The sequence below is a fragment of the Pezoporus flaviventris genome, unplaced genomic scaffold, assembly GCF_033815535.1.
Source record: "Pezoporus flaviventris isolate CSIRO_AGI_PZ_B2104156 unplaced genomic scaffold, CSIRO_AGI_Pfla_v1 ptg000002l, whole genome shotgun sequence".
NCBI lineage: Eukaryota > Metazoa > Chordata > Aves > Psittaciformes > Psittacidae > Pezoporus > Pezoporus flaviventris.
In genome coordinates, this window is record NW_026892550.1 from 74,783,807 (window position 1) to 74,801,654 (window position 17,848).

The 17,848-nt window shown below is 43.1% G+C and overlaps 2 protein-coding genes across 8 annotated transcripts in view; both read right to left on the minus strand.

Moving 5' to 3' along the window:
- Positions 1–17,848, minus strand: part of MTHFD2L (methylenetetrahydrofolate dehydrogenase (NADP+ dependent) 2 like) — a 65,753-nt gene that overhangs the window by 21,096 nt on the left and 26,809 nt on the right. For 3 of the 6 annotated variants that reach the window (XR_009745136.1, XM_061463557.1, XM_061463524.1), the window contains one exon: positions 11,248–12,704. The exons of 2 other annotated variants lie outside the window; for them this stretch is intronic. Coding sequence is in view for 3 of the 4 variants with exons in the window: in XM_061463557.1 (XP_061319541.1) it covers positions 12,592–12,704 (113 nt within the window). In the remaining variant the exon portion in view is untranslated. Of the gene's footprint in view, positions 1–11,247; positions 12,705–12,742; positions 13,506–17,848 lie in introns of those variants that run through there. One more of the 6 variants, XM_061463541.1, reaches the window with a different exon arrangement.
- Positions 98–10,052, minus strand: EPGN (epithelial mitogen). 2 transcript variants are annotated; one of them, XM_061463775.1, is made up of 5 exons: positions 8,777–10,052; positions 8,201–8,314; positions 2,925–3,045; positions 2,031–2,183; positions 98–1,731 (listed from the first exon to the last, which is right to left on the minus strand). In XM_061463775.1, the coding sequence occupies exons 1-5, from the start codon at positions 8,811–8,813 to the stop codon at positions 1,677–1,679; spliced, it is 480 nt and encodes a 159-aa protein (XP_061319759.1). In that variant the 5' UTR covers positions 8,814–10,052; the 3' UTR covers positions 98–1,676. The 2 variants fall into 2 exon arrangements, with proteins under 2 accessions (XP_061319759.1, XP_061319766.1); XM_061463782.1 differs by having other exon boundaries at positions 8,201–8,290; positions 8,777–9,164.

Here is a 17,848-nt window from a genome sequence, read left to right on the forward strand (position 1 = left end):
GGTGCCTCTCTCCATCCAGTTCCTCACCAATCCTTTTTGTGTACGCACATGGCACTAGCTCCACTCCATTGCATGGGGATTCCAATCAAGCAGCATGTGATGTGTTGTTTTATTTATTGGTATCAAATGGAGAACCAAGATGACTCAGCTACTGACCAGATCCCCCTCATAAGCAGCCCACTGAACTTCAGGCCACTCAAGTGCTTTTCAAACCCCAGCCTTTCATACACATTTCAGCATTATCATTGTAGTCTCACAAATACACAGGGTTTTTTTAACACGCGACATGCATCCTGTTGTGAAAATTAACTCACGTTACAAAGAGATTGAGCATTCCAGCAGGGCATCTCAATTTAGGAGCCTGTATCATCCCATACAATCACAAAGTACCTGTCTTTTTCTAACAGATGACTAAGCACAGCAGATGCATCTACAATATGCAACAGCTGAAACGAACATCTCTTAGACCCATCTCCCAGTTTCATCAGCACTTGGCAAAAACTCCAGCTCTCAGTGAGAAGACACAAACAGTCCCAGTCTCAGAACCAATTTTCTTCCTTTGTCCTCAAAAAAAAAATCTCGTTACCTTTGCAATTCTTCGTAGACAAGACTCAGAAAATTAAGCATCTTATGGGTAATATCTTTGTCCAGGGTTGAAGAAAATCCCCGTTTGTTTCTTATTTGAGTGGTCACATTGTGCCCATAGTGTGAGAACAGAAGAAAGAGAGTCTGTTTCCTGGGCAAAGCCATACTGAAATTAAACAACAAAATTAAAGCTTCTCTACCAGCTGAAGTCTTGTGCTGAAATCAGCGTGCAGCAAAGTTATATTCTGCCTGAAGATGTGATGAACTGCTATATGATGTTAGGAAACAGTAAAGTTCTTTGCTATGAGCACCCTCAATAATCCATTTTGACAAGGATGCCCAAATCCTCTGCTTGTGAAAACAGTAAGAACTTGCCATGCCCAGAGGTGTCATGACACGATTTTCTCAAAAGTGCTTAATCTTTATTCCTAAATTGAAGTAAGCTTTTGAGAACCATCCATTTTGCTCAGTCCGAAGCATTTTATGGTTCTGTCCTTGGTGGCAACAGAAGCCTAAATTTTGTTCAGCCCACTAAAGGTATCTGCTGTGTTGGAAAAGGGCCTGTTTATCCACACACATAGGCAGCAGACACTGAAATCAGAACCCAAACGGTGTCTTGTCAGCATATGAGGTTCAGAATCCATCTCCACTGTGAGAAGGATTGTGCTTTTCCTCCACAGGAGGAGAAAAGAAGGGGACTAAAAAAAAAACACCAACAAACAAGAAACCAAACAAACAGAAAAGGCAAGAGCAGAACACTGTACCAGAGCTTGAAATGACTGAAAACAGCTAAAACCAGGAAGTCCTCGCCTCAGTAAATACCACCCACAGGAGATCGTTGAGGGCTGTGAGTATCCTTAGCTTTTTGGACCTGGTCATCTAGCAACCTCTACGAAGGAGGAAGTCTTTCTTCACATGTGAATGGCGCCCATCAGTCCTGCAGGAGTTCCTTTCATGTACTTGTCCTGTCATTCCCTTCATGCCCTCCCATCAGCAAGGCTGTGGTATCTGCCAGATGGCAGATGGCGGCCTTCCCAGCAGGACTTCCTCTCCTTTACAGGCAAATTGGGAAGTGTCCCAATGCTATGTCTTCACAATGCTGTCTCGCCCATGCAGACACTGTAAGGGGATTTCAATTTTCTGCATCTAAAACAAACATCACATGATGTTAATCAGACCAACCTAAAACCACAGCAGTGTGAAGAGAACCTGAATCAGGTGTCTGACACAGTCACCCAACTCATTTAGGCAGCCCCAATGAAAATGACTTTAGACCCAACTGGGAGATGGAAAACAGAGGTAGGCTGTCAGTTCCTTGAAGATCACACCACAGATCAGCAACAGGCAAGAACACACTACCCATGCCCTCAAAATTCCACATGCCATTTCTTCCTGCCCAGTACAACTCAGATGAATGTGATGAGAAGATTGCATATCTCCCATACCTCTTTCTTACGTAGCAGTAGATGATAGCAAGTATCCCACTCGTCAGTATTCCCACACCAATTCCCACAGCAATATAGCGTTCGTAAGAATTGTGTGCATACGAATTTAGTGTTAAATGTTCGCACCTCTCACCATTATAACCTGCGAGGCACCTACAAAATAAATATACACCATGCAAACATTATTCAGGACTTCTCATGCTTTGTATTGCAGAAACACGTTAGTTTTCATCAGTCTTAAACTATTTAGAACAAGCCTGAAAGAGGATGGGTTGAATCCGGTGCTCTGTCACGTCTTCATTGCATCAAGACTACCAGTTGCCCCAGTCTGTCTAGTTTAAAGCAAGCTCAAGGACTGCAGTCACAGCAGCAAACACAGTCTAAACATACCCTCATCGCAGAGGGTGTGGATGAAGAGCACTGTGCTCTGCTGATCCTTAGCTACTAGAAGATCTCCAAAGGCCAAAGCTGCCCAGAAACTTTTAAGGACATCACAATCCTTATCAGTGTGTAAGCAGTTAAAGGGAGATGCAGCTGACATCTTGAAAGATCCTGCCCCCTTCGCTGTGCCCACTGTGAACATCTACTTATTTCTTTACTGTTTACTCTAGCACCAGTTGTGGTTTGAGTTGCCATCACAGCAGTGACCAACAAAGCTGTCAGTTTTCCCTCTTCCTTCCTTAGTATCACACCAGCACAGCACTACTACCTTGTCAACAGTCCTGGGCTACCAGAGCACTCAATCATGTGCCAAACTAAGCCTGCAAATACTTGACTGGCACTTGAAACTGCTGAAATTCAGTCACCTTACATTAGGAACATGTATCAGACAAAGAAACAATGCTACTGTTGTCGTTTTCTATGAAGGATACTTAGAAGATACTTATTCTTTACTTGCATATGGGTTTCCTCAACTCGCTGTGGAAAGCACAGAGCCCATTTATACAATAGCTGTGGTGTTCCTCAAGACAAGTCTGCATAAGCTTCATGAGCTTTGGTTGCTCAGTGTAGTCTGCTGTGAAAGGGAAAAAAAAATCATGTTATACTTAGGAAAAAAATAATTTTAATTCATTTTCACAACTCAAATTGAACAGATACGGCCTGCAGAAAACAGTGCATAGATTTGCTGTGGTATGTCTCATGGGCAGATTCAAGCACTGCTAAGCAGAACAAGCCTCTAAGACATTACAGCATAGCTTTAGAGAAAGAGCAAACTGTACATAAACTGCTTCCTTTTGAGAAGAAAGTATAAAAATGATTCTGGGAAACTCCTCCAGGGTGACACCAGCACTATCCAACCTGGAATCCATCAGAAAAACCATCCCAGGAATATCAGGAGATTAGGACAAAATAACAGTAGGGAATTAGTACACTTCTCAGTCTGAATTCAAATGGTTAGCTGTTTTCCCCATTGTAAGACAAATTATTGCATTTCTAACCCTTCTGCCAGCCCACCCTGCAACTGAGCAAGTGATGACTGGCGGGATTACTCCCTCACTCCATTCTCCATGCTCTGATGTTCCTAGAGTGACCCATTATGCCTGCAGGCGCACAAGACTGCCCAGATGGTCTTCCCATGCAAAAGCATGGTCCACAACTGTTAAGTTCTGAATTTACAAGAAATAATCTGTGTCCAGGTCAGTAAGCACACTTCTGCTTTGAAAGCACAAAAAATTAGTACCTTATTCCCACCGATGGCAGCTCAAATGGGAATAAAGGTGAAGTCAAAACTGTTCTTGGACATCTTATGCCCATGTTTCATACCAAGAGAAGAACACTTGAGCCCAGGAGCACAGGGGCTTGGCATGAGGCTGTAACAGGGGTGCAGCACGTGAAGAGAAAGCACTAAAGCTTCACCATCTAAGCAAGCAGCTGTTTGAACTGGTTTCTCCACCCAGTTATTGGAATCCGTGGTGGGGTGGGGTGTCCAAGCAATGTCTTACTGTTTCAGGGGACTGTTTTAGTGATGGCTGAAGGTGATTTCCTAACAGAGTGATGTCAATACAAGCTTTCCATTCTGACCACAAGAAAAATAACATCATGCAGGAAATTGACAAGGTCTGCTCCAAGTGACTAGGCAATGCTACATCAAGCAGAAACCTTCCTTTCTGACTAAATGCTAAATCAAAGTCTGGAGATAGTGCACTGACGGAACTACTTCTATACATCTAAGCCTCTAGCCATCCTATGGGCAACTCAAGATCCCGCAACACATTTTTTTGGAGTAACCCCCAAAATTCCCCATTGGATTCCAGTTTAAATTACTTAACGGCAGGAATCCCCCCATGCCCTCAACTAAGCAATTTGTCTCTTCATCCCTTCTGCAGCTTCATCACAGAGCTGAGAAGCAATAGGAAAGAGCTACTCAGCTCTTTGCCTGCATGTTGGATTGATTCACAACTTCAGGCAGGTGCCCAAAACAGGATTCACAGGGGGCATGATGTTATCACTGTTCCTCAAATCAACAACTCTACTTTCAAAATAGTGCCCTGTGAAACCTGACAGAATCATCCCGCTTCCTGCTGAGAGAACAATAACTCAAGTCTGCTTGAGAAAGGACACGTTGGTTTACTCCACTTTTCTAGCAATCAAGTGACAATACATATGCACTGAAGGGTATGCTGAGCCTGAGGCTCCATCTCTATCATTCAGCAGTGAGATCTGTGCTACCACAGCCACACTGTCCCCATTTAATGAAAGCAGAATAGCGTGTCTGCTCCAGAAAGCCCTGTGCAGGGCAGGCACACCCATAGCCTTGAACCACACACCCTGCAAGGGAAGAAGTTGGCGCTGGCTACCCACAAGGTCTGCTATCAAGATCTGGCTCTTCTCTGCTGCCTCTGGAATGCTGTTGACAAGCTCTGGGGGTGGGCTTGTTGGCCCAGAGCACAGTCAGCACAGGACTAGGCCTTGGAGGGACAGATTTCAGCAAGAGAAGACAGCTTTTGTGACAAGAGATGGACGACACTAGATTCTGCCCAGGAGGACTGTACGATGCTCACTGCCAGGGAAAGCACAATGGAAAACAAAGCACATGGTTAACACAACTGCAGAGCTCATCCTGCCACAAGGAGATCTAGGATGCAGGAGACCTGCAAAAGCCCATTTTCACTTAGGCCTAATATACCTGCAGACAAACTACCAAAGCTCTGCAGGGAAGAGCTTCAGAAAACAGCAACAGCACATTCATGCTCCCCCCGCGACTCCTGAAATGCTTCAGTACGAACTGCTGTGAATCACCATTTCAGGACAAAAAGGGCTGAACAGCGCATTATAAAACCAGTAACCATGACCACTCATCAGCAGGACCCCTCAATATTTCCTGCCACCAAAGGTACTACTCTTCTTCTGAGTCCTGAGAACATGTCTTCCGTACAAGTTTAGTATTTCACTTGCACCTCTGCCGTATGGGGGAAAAAAAACCCGAAACAAAATGAGGAAGGTACCAACCTACATGCCAGAGGCAAGAAATCCTCAGCCACCTCCACTCTAACTTCTATCAGTTGGATTCACACTACCAGAACATCACTCCTCATCTACCCCATGGCTGCCGAAAGGTGGCAGCCTCCAACCTGCCAACGCCTGGAAGAAACCTTGCTCTGTACAGGTACATAAAGCCTCTCTCCTGAGTGCCTTTAAAGTTTGTGCTGTCATTTGAAATAAAGGTCAGCTTAGAGCAGAATCCTGCCTAGAAAGCGCTGGAGACAAACATCTTGCTGTGCAGGTGACAAACAAACAGTACATTCCTCCCTTGTTGCTTGTTGTGAGAGGCAGGAGCTTTGACCCTTGTGGGCTGCAAAATCAGATCTTAAATGCACACACTCACAAATTGTAAGTGCTAATTATTTTGATATTGCAGAAGTACAAATTACCTCTGAAATAATGATGAGTCTTGAGAAGAAAAAGAATAATTTTTCTAACCCATCCCAGATCATTATGCTAACTCATATCATGTTATCCACCTGGATACTGAATAAGCTGTTGAATAAACACATCCATGTGGCCTTTCATGTCACATGAGGAAAGTAAAGCATGCTGTGTAAGCACTTGACAACTGAGTCATTCAAACAGATACACTTGGCAAGATGTGACATGAAATCAGTACTACAGGTACTTGGAAGGCTGGGCATGCCAAAACTGACAGACCTGCAACAAGACAAGCCAAGCCACTAAGACCACGAGAGCTCAGCCTTCAACTATGGTGCATCAGGGAGTAATGGAAGAACCAGAATGGAGATGGAGAGAGGGAAAGGGTCAGTCCCATGTGCAGGGCCTCCCTCACAGCCTGTATGGGAGACCCAGATCACAGCAATGAAGGAATCTTGTTTTTCCCCAAGTAAAAGCAAGCCCTTCCCTACTCCTAGTTGCCCATTTTGCTATGAAGGCTCCCCTCCAGCCCAAACAGCATCCCAAGTTTTTATCCCTGCCATCTCAGCTCCCAGCCAGGCATTCTTTCCACTACCTTTTCTTCCCTGACTGATCACCAAGCCTGACATTTTCTAGCCCCAGCACTAGTGAAACTAAAGACTGTGTAATATAAAATAAAGAAATAGGACATGAGCTTGTAAGTAGGAGGCAAGTGGATTGAGCGGAAATTAATGGTTTTGCCCAAACTACACCTCAGGCCCCAGAGGACTTGCAATCCACAACAAACTGCCAGTTCCTCCAGTGAATTCATTTTCATAGGATCTAGTATTACTGAACCTTGGAGATAAACCTTACTAAAAACTTAACTTGCACAGGAGATACAAGAAAACTTCAGAGAGATACAGCCAGTTTCTCTGGTGAGTCTTGAAGCATTTCTTTTCAACCTTCTTTTCGGAGATGGTATTTTCTAACTTTTCAGTGGCTTCGTACAACCTCCACCAAAATATATTTTTAACTATCTGTGTAAACATGTATTTGCATGCTTGGGAGTTTGGTTCTGCTTTGAGGGGAACACACTCTCAGCTAAAAGCCCTGTTATCTAGTGGACTTGCACCGCCACAACTAGCCCAAGGGTACATGGGACTACTACAGACATGGCTGTCTACCAGTAAAAAGCCTCTTACTTTGTTAAAACATGATCCTTGACTCCTGCTCTCTAGAAATAATACAAACAGGGTACTGCACTGCACAAGTCACAACATATTTCTACTTCATTAAATTCCTGTTTGCTGTATGCAGCTCTGGAAGTTATCATGGCATAGACAAATGCAGATCACAGGTCTGATAAATGAGACTACTGCAGTCAAAAATCTACATTACTTCACATATGTATGAGTATATATTAGACACATTTTACATACATATAGATGAAACCCACACATAGAGTGTATGTATGAATGTATATTGCTGCACTATAACTAATTAGACAAACCCCCCGCAACAGTTTGACTTGTTATGAGAAAAATAAGCAGCTTAAGGATCTACTAAAAGAAGCTTGCAAGACATCCTGTGCTGACTTACAATTAACAGATGATGATTTGTATGCAAGTTTATGTTCTTTTTAAAGAACAAAGACATTATGTCTCACAGTTCAAATCCTTTCCTCCTTTACTAACCTGCCAAAACCTCACTTCCAGATTGCACAGTTCTCCCAAAGAAATGACATCCCTACTACCTCAAATCACATTCAGAAAGCAGCTCGCAGGATGAACACAGTGCTCTGGTCTCAGGTGCTGGCAAGGAAACAGCTGGAGTTCACATTTCAGTCAGAAAAGAAAAAGAGAGAGCTAACACTCTGAAAAGGGCTGGAGAAGCTGCAACAGCCAGCAGCAAAACTGCAGCAGAGAAAGAAACTACTGAGTAACAGTAATGAGAGGCATGACTGGAAGTGACGCTTGCTGCATTCTCACTGTGTGTATGAAGGTTCACATTGAAGACAGCTAGAAACCAAGCCCTGGTTACACAAGTAACAGAAACAGCCATCAGAAATGCAGATCATCTATCCCAATTTGCCTTAAAATTTCTGCTTCAAATTGTAACTGGCTGTGGATAAAGAATCCTTCAGCTGGGCAACGCTAAGCCTACCCCAGCTGAGGAGCACCTCTTACCTGAGAGACGGTTTTAAGGCTCCACGAACAGCAGCTCATCTCACAAATAAAGCACACAAAAATTTCAACAGTGTCCAAGTGACAGTTTTTTAAAATGACAGGTTAATAAAGACAATCAAAACAAGAAAGGAGTACCTTCAGCATTGTTTTTTGTCCAGTTATTCCATAAGTCCGTGCTAAGGGATGAAACAGTAAGAGCTGACTCTTCACTCAGTGCCCCCATTGCTGTGTAATGCAAATAGATGCTTACTGTAACAGAAAAACTCAGTATATTTATTCAAGGCTCACATTATCCACAAAACATGTACCCACTTACTACACTTCTGATACCATGCAGTGATGCAACAACCATTCATTTCAAACATTCTTGCCTCAAACTGCCCTTTGCCACAGAGAAATTATGATTGGGGGGAAACTAACTATTGTTTGTGAATTTCCAAAACACACATCCATTCTGTTCTCCACTCTATTACCTTATGCAATTTAGAACACAGATAAATGCAATATACTACAATGTTACACCTATTTACCAGGAGCTTTTCATGAGGTCTGCATTATACCCTATGAGTTTAAGTTTCATTCAAGTTTAAAGCCACTTAAGTAATTCTGCTTTGCAATGCCTTAGCATGCTTCCCACCCCTGCCGCTTATTTCAGAAGGAGCCAAGTGTTGTTCAACAAAGCTGTGCACTTTATTACACACAAGAACATACCTTTCAGCAAAATATAGATGAGCATTCCAAATGCCATGGCACACAGCTGCTTGAAGCACCTTCTCAGTTCCTCAGTCCAGGCAACTCACTCGGCTTATCTGGGCTCCCGTGTTTTCTCTCACGCTTATATGCCACGAAGCGTCATCTGCTGCTCTCACCAATCAAGAAAAAGTGCATCTGGCAACAACCACAGCCCCTGGGGCAACCACACATTTATTTAGGAAACTGCTATTATCTAGCAATGGAATCAGGTTTTCTTTTGAAACCCTGGTTTCCTATTACCCATGGGCATCATTGTGCATGCAAAGGTACAGTTTTCAAGACAGATGCGGTATCTGTCAGAGCAGATCAATGAAATACAGCAAAACAGGTGAGTAAAATGAAGAATGACGTATTGTGGAAGACGTGATCTTTCTTTCCCATAGAAATGCAATCTTGTGTTACTTCCAGGAGGACAGTCAGCATTCAGGATGCTACTCCAGGGCTCAGGGTCTGAGGACCATCCCCTGTTTTGCTTGTGTTCCTTCGTTGGTCCTCTGTGCACTGCATCCAGAAGAGGAACCATGAGACAGCTACTGCCGATGTTATAAAGTGATAAGACACAGAGATAATGGATGATGTTCTCCACTGGTGACTGCAGCGAGAAGCCTTTGCTGACAGGCTCTGGGGAGTCTATGGGGCATGCTGACGGCTCCTCAGCCAGCCTTCCCTGTACACAACCTTCTGAAGCAGGGAAAGCCACCAGCCCTGCACCAGGCATGTGACACTGGCTGAAGCTCCGTGCAGTTACGTGGAGCAGAAACAAAGCTGATGAAGCACAGGCATAGAGAAGACAGGCAGAAAGGGCAAGTAAGCTGTGGTCTCCTGTAACAGGAGAACCCTTCATTACTCCTGCCACTACACTGCTATAAATGCCCACCTCCATCTTTTCAAAGAAGTAGGTATGCATAATGGGAACTATCATACTTTTTACATGAAGTGTTTGCAGGTTTCTAAGACATATCTGTCACACTCATTTCTCACACTAAATGTCACTCCACAGGTCCAAATGCTGTTCAGCTTCCTTGGGCACAGGCAGCTGGGAACTAGTAGGACTAGTTGGATCTCCAGAGGCAGAGCCAAACATACTAGAACCAGAAGCAGTGCCTGGTTCAATAAGGCACAGACACAGCAACATCCTGACTCTGATTGAAGCAGAGCTACACACTTCACACCAGCAACAGCTTCTGCAACTATGAGCTCCAAACAACAAAACCATTTCATAGTTTTTGTATTTTACAGCCAAAAATCTCCTGACAAACTCCAGTAACTCTAGCCCGCTCAAATTCTCCCTCTATGCTCCACTCCCGAGGGATCTGCAGGATTCAACCTAACCACTTTACATGTTAAGGGAAAAAACACAAGCCAGTTCTGCACATTTTAATTATACCTTCTCCTGCTCATGGACTGCATTCCACAAGGCTTTTCCCCTCCTTTGCTATCCTGAATTGCTGCATGCCTGCACACTGATGGAGTACAGCCTGCACACAGGAGTGTTTCTGCCTACCTGGATAACCTCTGCTATCATTCCCAAGCAGGAATAAGGCTCACAAGTCCTGCTTTCAACACACATCTACACAACAGGAGCTTAATCCGATGTGAATCCATGAGGTGGCTTTGGCATTAGGCAATAGACCTGGGTGCGGTAGGCCCATAAGAAGGCTCCAGTGGATAAGGCTGGGTCTCTGTCCACCACAGGGCATTCAGGCTTGGACCAGGCTTGACCCAGCCTGGCACATGAGCATGCTTTTCAGGGTGGTTGCTCCTTCTCGATGTTCTCCCAGTGGAGAATGCTCTCACAGATGTTTCTGGCTGCTCTGAACATAGCATGCTGCAGATCAACACCTCAGTCTCACTAGCTTTTGTGTAATGCTAACCCATCCACAGAGGTGAGAAAATAAAAAGCTTTAGATGCACAATAAACTGCTTGCAAAGCATGAAAGAAGCAGACTTGCCCAACTGAGATAAACAAAATGCCATAAATTGTTATTCTGCCAAAAAAAAAGCAGAGATGATTAGAGTTTAATCCAAGAAAAGAAACACTGATCTAGAACAGCAAGATAAACAGATGAAAAATCTCATGACTGAACATGCAGAACACATCCATTAGCTCCACTCCTAACTCACTGATACAAGGGAAAAAAAACCCACAGTCAACCCGAAAAACACATCAAAATTTCTCACCAAGACTAATGTAAGAGTAAACAAATTTTATTCCATCTCAACCAACGTTGGGTTGATCAGTCTGAGTCTTATCCCCACAAGCACCTTGATCCTCCTGAGCTGTAACTACTGCTCAAATTTAAACGGATAAGCAAGCTCCTGCACTCTTGGCACTACACCTTTAGCAGTGATTCTGGCAGCCTCTTTGATAAATGCTGCATGCAACAGAACTCTTGGGAAGTTCATCACAAAAATCATCAGCACAGAAGTGATGTTCCATCTTCATTCTTTTATTACAATAAGAGCATTTATTTTGTTTAAAGCAGGAGTATTTTGCCACACCCTCCCTTTTCAAGTTGTCTAGAGTCTACTGGCAAACACCTAAAGCTCTTGATAAAAATAAATCAAAGCCATCCCAACTGAGATAAAAACACCAAGATAAAAGTCCAAAGTGGCTCCAATGAGAACTGGGGTAGGCTCTTCACACAGTTCAAGCGACACCTTCACAGCCACTCCATTCCAACTTCCACATTGCATGAGACTAGTCTAGAGCCATCTTGGAACTAAAATTTCTGGCAACAGAAAAGTACTGATCTTAGTATCCCATCTAGCCTTCTCTAAGCAGTAAAACACTGTAGTCAAAGATTCACAGAGCTGAGCCTTATACCATGGACTAAAACCAGCCCTTCACGCAGTTTCAGAAACCAAGAGAACAATTAAGTGGCTTAAAATTCCAACACAAATATTGCATTAGGGATAAACTCTTGCTTTTTTCTTCTTCTTCTTCCCCACCCCGTTACATATATAATATACATACATGGTGGTTTAAACTATGATTTGCCTAACTGAAGTCTGATCCAGCCCAGCCAACTATTCAGTTTCTTGTGAAGAGTGAGGGTGTTATGCACCAAAACATTTAGTTAAACAAATTCAGATATGGAAAGAAAATAATGCTGGCCTCCATTCTAGCTCCTCATTCATGCATACCTCATGCAAACATTCAAGAGCACAATTTCACCAGCGTTCAGGTCCACCTGACTGTTTTAAAACAGGTATTGAAGTTTTGCAGTCATGTCAATGTTACCGCTAAGCAGCTGAAAAGTTCAGCCTTTCACTCCTTTCAGATTCAAGATTTCTGCTGCTATCTCTTAAGTGTTTAAAAAAAAAAAGAATTTTAAGAGTACAAACTACACCCAGTATGCGTCATGCCCTCAGAACCCAAATCATATTTTTAAAACCTATCTAGCATGTCGAAAGTAAGTTTTCATGTTGTTTGATTAAGACTGCGGTTCCAGGTGCTTACAAGACTTTGGTACTTGCACCCCACCCCCAAACACACAGGTACGTTTGTAATTCATGCTGCTGCTTTATTTTCACACAGGTAATAGACCACCACCACCAGATCTGCATAGGCTGCATTCTCCCTTTTAGCTTTTAGTCAGTAGGAGGTTACACAAAGTATTTGAACATCTTGTAAACCATTTGGTTTAGCATGCTTTACATGAAAAAATAAATACAATGTAGAAATAAATATCTTTGTAGTAAAAAATAAACATTTTGTGTATCAATAAATAGAACAACTTGGATTCTTCTTCCAAAGGAGCCCACTTGCTCTAGTAAATGAGCTTTTTGGCAACTATGAGTGTGTTCTTCAGGAGCATTGCAACAGTCATAGGTCCTACCCCTCCCGGCACTGGAGTGATAAAGGCAGCCTTCTTCTTCACTTCTAAGAGAAAAGAGAAACAGATATTAACTAAAAGAGTTTCTAAACTCTTTTGTTCCTTCAGTTGTCCACAAGCACTTAACTGGCAACAAGCACCAAGGACTGTGACTTGGAAAATGTTGGAGAATATGGGACAAGTGTACAAGAATATGGGACAAGTGTAAAACAGACAAGTTTTAATCACTGAGTTCTTACAGCCAGGGTAGTGACAGGACACTATCAGAACTGGGCTGCAAGGTCGTCTTCTTCATCTGAACATTATTACCCAGGGCTAGTTCTGGGTAATGCTTTCACAACCCATTTGAGCTGATCTATCTGCAGCAGGCTGCCCTTTCCTCCTGAGAGCCTGTGCCAAGACAGATAGAAAATAAACCCCACCCAATTTTTTGGTAAGGGGCAGTTTGTGACTACTGTTTGACCAGACTGACCAGCTGGCCCAAGAAGGCTGGGTGACACAAGACAGGACAACCCCAGGAAGGCAGCAAGGACTTGTACAACCTTCATATGCCAGCTGGGATACTGCACCTTCAATATCCAGGAGAGCTATGGAAGGTAGGGACCTGATTCTGTAGGTAAAGAGGTGCCTCCCCACACTGTGTGTGCTGCTGAGGAGCAGCATGCAGAGCAGGAGTCTGCTCTATCAGAGCCAACAGCAGAGCACCAGCACCAGTTAAGTCACCTAACAGCCCCTTTTGCCTCCTCTTGCTTGCACCTTCTATCAAAGACATTCTATGATCACAAAAGGGAACTTAAACCACAGAGGAAGAATGTAGTTTCCTGGTTCATTTGCTTGTCTGTTTCATACTATGGACAGAGAACAAAATCAAGAGTTGTCTGCAAGAGAAATACAGATCCTAATGGCAAAACTCCCACTGTGACTTCAGGCACAAACGCTCAGCTCCTCCAGAGAAGACTTGGGGTTTTTAACCAGTGTTACTAGGGTGCCTATACTGAACTGGGATTCAGAAATGCAGATCTCCCCCAAGTCTCCAACAGAAAGAAACTCAAGAGCTGAATTTGCTCTAATAACAATTATGTCAGACTATCCAAAGTCAGTAAACACCTTGAATGCTTGTGTTAAGAGGTAAATCCATGCAGATTATTTACTTAGCACCTGTGAAGTTAACTTCTTTGGATGAGGAATTAATATAATGCAGCAAACAATCCTGACTTGATATTCTTATCTACTGCACAAAACGCAATCAGGTGGAATTGCAGGTTACTTGCATAGAAATTAGATGCAACTGGCTGGGAATTCAGCACATAACTAATGAGCACTTATTTGCTAATAATGGTTACTCCAAATAGAATATTATTAACCTGGTTACTACAGAGGGTTTTTCTCAAGTGCCACTGTGAGAGGTTTTTTCTGCTTGTTAGCTTTTTTTTTTTCCCCCCTTGCTTATGAATAATTTCATGGCAACACACAAACCACTTTTAAAAAACACTGTATTTGAAAAGGCACACACCCACCCACCCATGAGAACACTGAGCAAGCACAACTCTGACACAAGCACATACACTTCCACTGAAGTCACTACAAAGCAGAACCTACTACACCTGGCCATGAGAAGAGCTCCACGGATGGAAAACTAGGCACCTGGGTTTTGGAACTAAGACAATAATTTGCTCCTGCTTTAAGTGCATTCATTCTGAATTGTATGTGGCACTTTACTGTAGAGAATCATAGAATCACAGAATGGTTTGGTTTGGAAAGGACCTTAACATCATTCAGTTCCAACCCCCTGCCATGGACAGGGACGTCTCACGCTTGTCCAGGCTGAACAGCCTCAATTTTCTCAGCCTGTCAATAATATAACAACATCTCAAAAAATGAGTATTACAAGAGAATTTGAAAAGCTGGATATAATTTTTTTTGGACAGAAAAGTTTTAGGGAAGTTAACAGTGATTATCTCACTGAACTTGGGCACAAAAAGATTAAACCTCATTGAGGACAAATGGTAATTACACCTAGAAGGGTTTTAATTATGGAGCTGACTGATACCACCAGATATAGCGTGAAAATACTTGGAAATTTCGGTCAACAAATTGTTGTTATGTGGTTCTTTTCACATGTAAACTGTAACAAATGAATTCAGCTCTCCTATGAGTCATCCTTACTATTCTCTGAAACCAATAATTTGTCTTTTTAATAGTTACATTATTTTGTACTACCTTCCATATGAGCCTGCTGGTTTTGGTTAGCACAGTTACTCCAAATCCCCAGATTCAGGTCCTAATTATTGAAATTTACCCACATCTGAAGTAAACACAGTAATTAACAAAAAAAATCTGGGGCATTTCAAATTGAAATGTTTGTTTCTATGGCAATGTTACTGCTTTTTGTGGTGTTATCCAAACTACTCCTATCTGACTTACAAAGTGGAACAATCCACAACCCGACGGTGCCTTCTAATGAGTATCTTGTACAACATTCATCGCCTCTAGTGTTAGTAACCGTACTCCGTGGTAAACACACGGTGCTATGGTCACAAGTTGCCGGGGAATCTCTCTGCCCACACTCTCTCATTATGAAAATCCCTGTGGGTCAGTGTGGCAGAAGACATGTTTTGTATCAGTTAGCAGAAAACCACCTGGACAGCTTATTCCCCAAAGCTGATTCAGGTATTTCAATACACAAAGAGGTGTCTTGTGTTGGGGAAACGACCATCTGATAAGCTGCCATTGGTAAGAGCAAATATAGATACGGTGAGTGCAATTTTCCAAGCTGAATGCCAGCGATCAAGAGGGAAAAATAACTTGGCCCTCAAAAATGTGACTAGATTTTGTTTTCCTCATCAAGCGTAGCACAGTTCCCAGGCGTGACAGATCTCCTGTCAGTTCATTCAGAAGGTCATGTTCCTGCTTCTCAGCAATGGTCGAACTTTATCCCCAGGTTTAACTCTGCTTTCTGGAGCTGCCTGTCCTTGTCCCAGGCATTTCTCTGCCCATGTGGAAAATGTTGGCATGCAAATTTGGTGCCTCTGGGGGCGGAGCTGCTGTTTTGCAGCTTCTGTAGAACCTTAAAATCTTCCTTTGATTCTTCACAAGAAATGAAATGTAGATTGTTTCCTTGAAAAACAGGATCCACTGCTTTGGAAACAGCCCTTCATTCCTAGGTTCCTTTAAAGCTAAGGACATCAGACACCTAACAGGGTTAATCACACAAACCAAGGGCAAGTCTCAACCTGAAGGCAGTTCTGGGTCTTGTGCATCTGCATTAAGTGATGCAGAGCAATTCCTGCCTAAGCACTGTTTCCACACAGCTTTATTAGCCCCTGTAAAGCTACTCTGGATTGCTGCATCCCTGCACCCCTGCATAAGTGCAAAATCATGTGCTCAGCAATCACAGTAGATACCCCATGTTCTGCTCTTCACATTCTCGGATTCTTCTCACTGCACACCATGGGATGCCAAATGGCTGGATCTACACTTCACATCAGTGTGTTCTTTTTCATGTTATCCCTGTTCCCCTTACTGCAGCTATTTTAACAGCAATAGAAAGGAAAATCAAGAAATCCTGGTGCGGTACTGTAATTCTAAGAGCACGTACACCTTCACTTCTCCAGTACCTCTAAAAGCCAAGCAGCAGAGGCATCTTCGGCAGCAAAACCCAGCACAAAATTATGCACAACAGCTTCTTTACAATCAGGTTATTAGCAGGTGGATGGAACATTGCCGAAGTCTTGGGACAACAAGCAGTGGCAGCAGAAATGCAAGAGATCCAAGGTTGATTACTTAAACCCCTGCATGACGTACCTTTCTGTGGAAAAGCATCTACACTTGGCCATCCAGCAGTTTACCAGCACCACCCAGTCTGTCCTTCTGGAGGTACCAGCCTTACGCTAACTTTCTGATTAATTTATTGCACTAGTGGAGCAAAACAAAAGGCAAAGCTCACCCTGATTTTTGCAGAGCAGTAATGTGGTGACAAGATTACATAACCTGGCCTTTTATTAATTACAAAATGAATAATAACAGGTCTTCAAAATCAACTGAGAAATTAACAGAAGCTACAGCAAAAGCAGCTGGAACATCCAGGCTTTACTTTCAAAACCACTATTTGGAAAAGTTGCACAGAGACAGAATCTGGAAAGGATTCAATAATCTTAACAGAAGCCTACAGCCTGGAAGGTAACACAGTGAACGCAAAGCGGCAGCAAACAACTGTCAGGAGCGACTCCTGTCACTCAGCTGGAGCTCCCCACGCACTGTAGCCAAGTTCCAACTACAGGACCACCACTTCCATGGAGGAACTGGACTCCAAAATTATTATGGTCAATCCCTTAAACTGCATGAACAAGTTGCAAGCAACTTGTCTGATGATTTTGTGGTCATTAGTCCTGTTGCTGATGAGGACAGGATACATTTCCCTGTTTCTCATTCCACTGTTTCTTTCTCGTACACTTGGTCTATCCAGGAGCAATATGTTAATGTGGTCCATTCCCCACGTTCATAGTATTCATTTCCCTGGTTTCCCTGCAGTCACTGAAAGAAAATTCTTAACATGTACCCATCAGCCCATACCATATCAATCATTTATTGAGGCACTTTGCCATTCAGTAGTGAGTATTTGAGTACCTCCTGTTCCTGGTGGCACTCCTTTCCCAGCATCAATTTTACATGGCCTGGGCTGTGCAAAACAGATGAGCTAGGAGATCCATCCTCATTTATACACCCCTCCACTGATACATAGAATCATAGAATAATTAGGGTTGGAAAGGACCTTAAGATCATCTAGTTCCACCCCCCCTGCTGTGGGCAGGGACACCTTACGCTAAACCATATCACCCAAGGCCTCGTCCAACCTGGTCTTGAACACTGCCAGGGATGGAGCATTCACAACATCCCTGGGCAACCTATTCCAGTGCCTCACCACCCTAACAGGAAAGAATTTCCTTCAAAGGTCTTGCATAAAGGATTTCTTTTCCATATAGACATCCAATAAAGACTCAAACCCCAGCATTACTGACTGCTTGTCATAGATATGGGAGGAATCATAAAGAAATACAGGAAGCACTTAAAGCAAACCCCACGTGAGTTCTGGACACTTTGGTTTCAGGGTCATTTCCAGTTCCAGTCTCAAAGGTTAGCTACTACACTGGCATGCTATTACCCTGCTCTACCAGTTACTCCTGGAAATGGT